General features: G+C 38.0%; 1 protein-coding gene across 1 annotated transcript; it reads right to left on the bottom strand.

The window, feature by feature from the left end:
* Window positions 1–63: 63 nt before the first annotated feature.
* On the bottom strand, window positions 64–1,268 carry LOC105155296 (the record flags this gene model as incomplete). The annotated part of the gene is made up of 5 exons (XM_011071171.2): window positions 1,144–1,268; window positions 933–1,063; window positions 427–530; window positions 283–360; window positions 64–142 (listed from the first exon to the last, which is right to left on the bottom strand). Coding segments are annotated over exons 2-5 (390 nt in total), but the record flags the coding sequence as incomplete, so codon positions are not given.
* Window position 1,269: the final 1 nt, after the last annotated feature.

Genomic DNA, 1,269 nt, shown 5'->3' with positions numbered 1-1,269 from the left:
ATTCAAAATTTTAAACTTATTCATACATTAAGCACTAAAATCTTAAGAGCCAGAAGAACTAACATGATATCTCCTTGATCTAGGTACCCAAATAATTGCACTGCCATCACGTGAACAGGTAACAATGTTGTCATGATTAAACCTGAGATTATGAAGGATGAATAACAAGTTATTCACAGGTCATAAGAACAAATAAGCTAAGCTAGTGAATAACCTGCACAAGAAGTGAAGCAAATGGAAGCAGTGTAATTAATGTGGATAGGCATATGAGTAATAACAAACCAGGAATTTTTAAATTTCGGAATGCTATCCTCAATAAAGGAATCAGATGGAGAAGATCGCGAAGCCACAGCACAGCCACTGTATGGGAAAGAACCAGTGAGACAACTGAAAATTTCAGGAGCCCTTAAGTAGTGACTTACTGACCTGAACTGAACGTAGTTTACATCATTCTCATGGCCAGCTAGTATGTCAATTTCATGACTTGGTTGGTCAGGATCTTCTATACTGGGTTTACAAGCACTCCAAACCTGCTTATTAGAAAGGGTCTTACTAATTTCTTCGATGCAAGGATTTGAATGAAGCAAGGGGGCAAGAAGAGAAGCATAAATCTAAAAGCTGTGTTCATATCATATTACAACATGCAGAATTTCACAATCTATTGACAAACATAACCACATGCGTCCACTTCCACAAAATTTGAAAGTTTATCATATAACTCCACTATAACATACTACATGCAAGCACAAGGACCCCAGATATACAAAGTACAACAAAAAGTTAACACTGAATGTCAAAACTTACTAATGTACTAGTAACTGTACACTGATTAAATAAATGCTTATTGTTAATAAGGAAAATATTTTGGCATTCACATTGTTCATGTCCAGGTAGCCAGGCACATAGCACAAACAGGAGGATATTATTCATACCCTTGCAAAAGTATCAGAGCTCCCAGTAACAAAGACAGTTCCATTAGCATTGAATGCACAACACAATATTTGGTGGCATGGTGAAGCAGCACTTGATGATGCACTAGCTGAAGGCAAAGCACTGCTCATTCCTACAATAATATAAGGTTGAATGTGTCCAATTATATTGGCTGCCAACAGAAACTAGACTTTAGACAAGGCATCATTGTACCAGTAGCGGCCTCTGTGGGCTTTGGGAGGTAAACACGAGGACGGCACTGGGAGTGTCTAGCATCCCAAATCCGACACGTTCCATCATCAGACGACCTAGTGAAAATAGTTGATTAATAAATAAAGG

The sequence above is a fragment of the Sesamum indicum genome, unplaced genomic scaffold (assembly GCF_000512975.1).
Source record: "Sesamum indicum cultivar Zhongzhi No. 13 unplaced genomic scaffold, S_indicum_v1.0 C01423, whole genome shotgun sequence".
Lineage (NCBI taxonomy): Eukaryota > Viridiplantae > Streptophyta > Magnoliopsida > Lamiales > Pedaliaceae > Sesamum > Sesamum indicum.
Note: the sequence above shows the minus strand (reverse complement) of the source record. Positions and strands in the feature narration are given on the sequence as shown.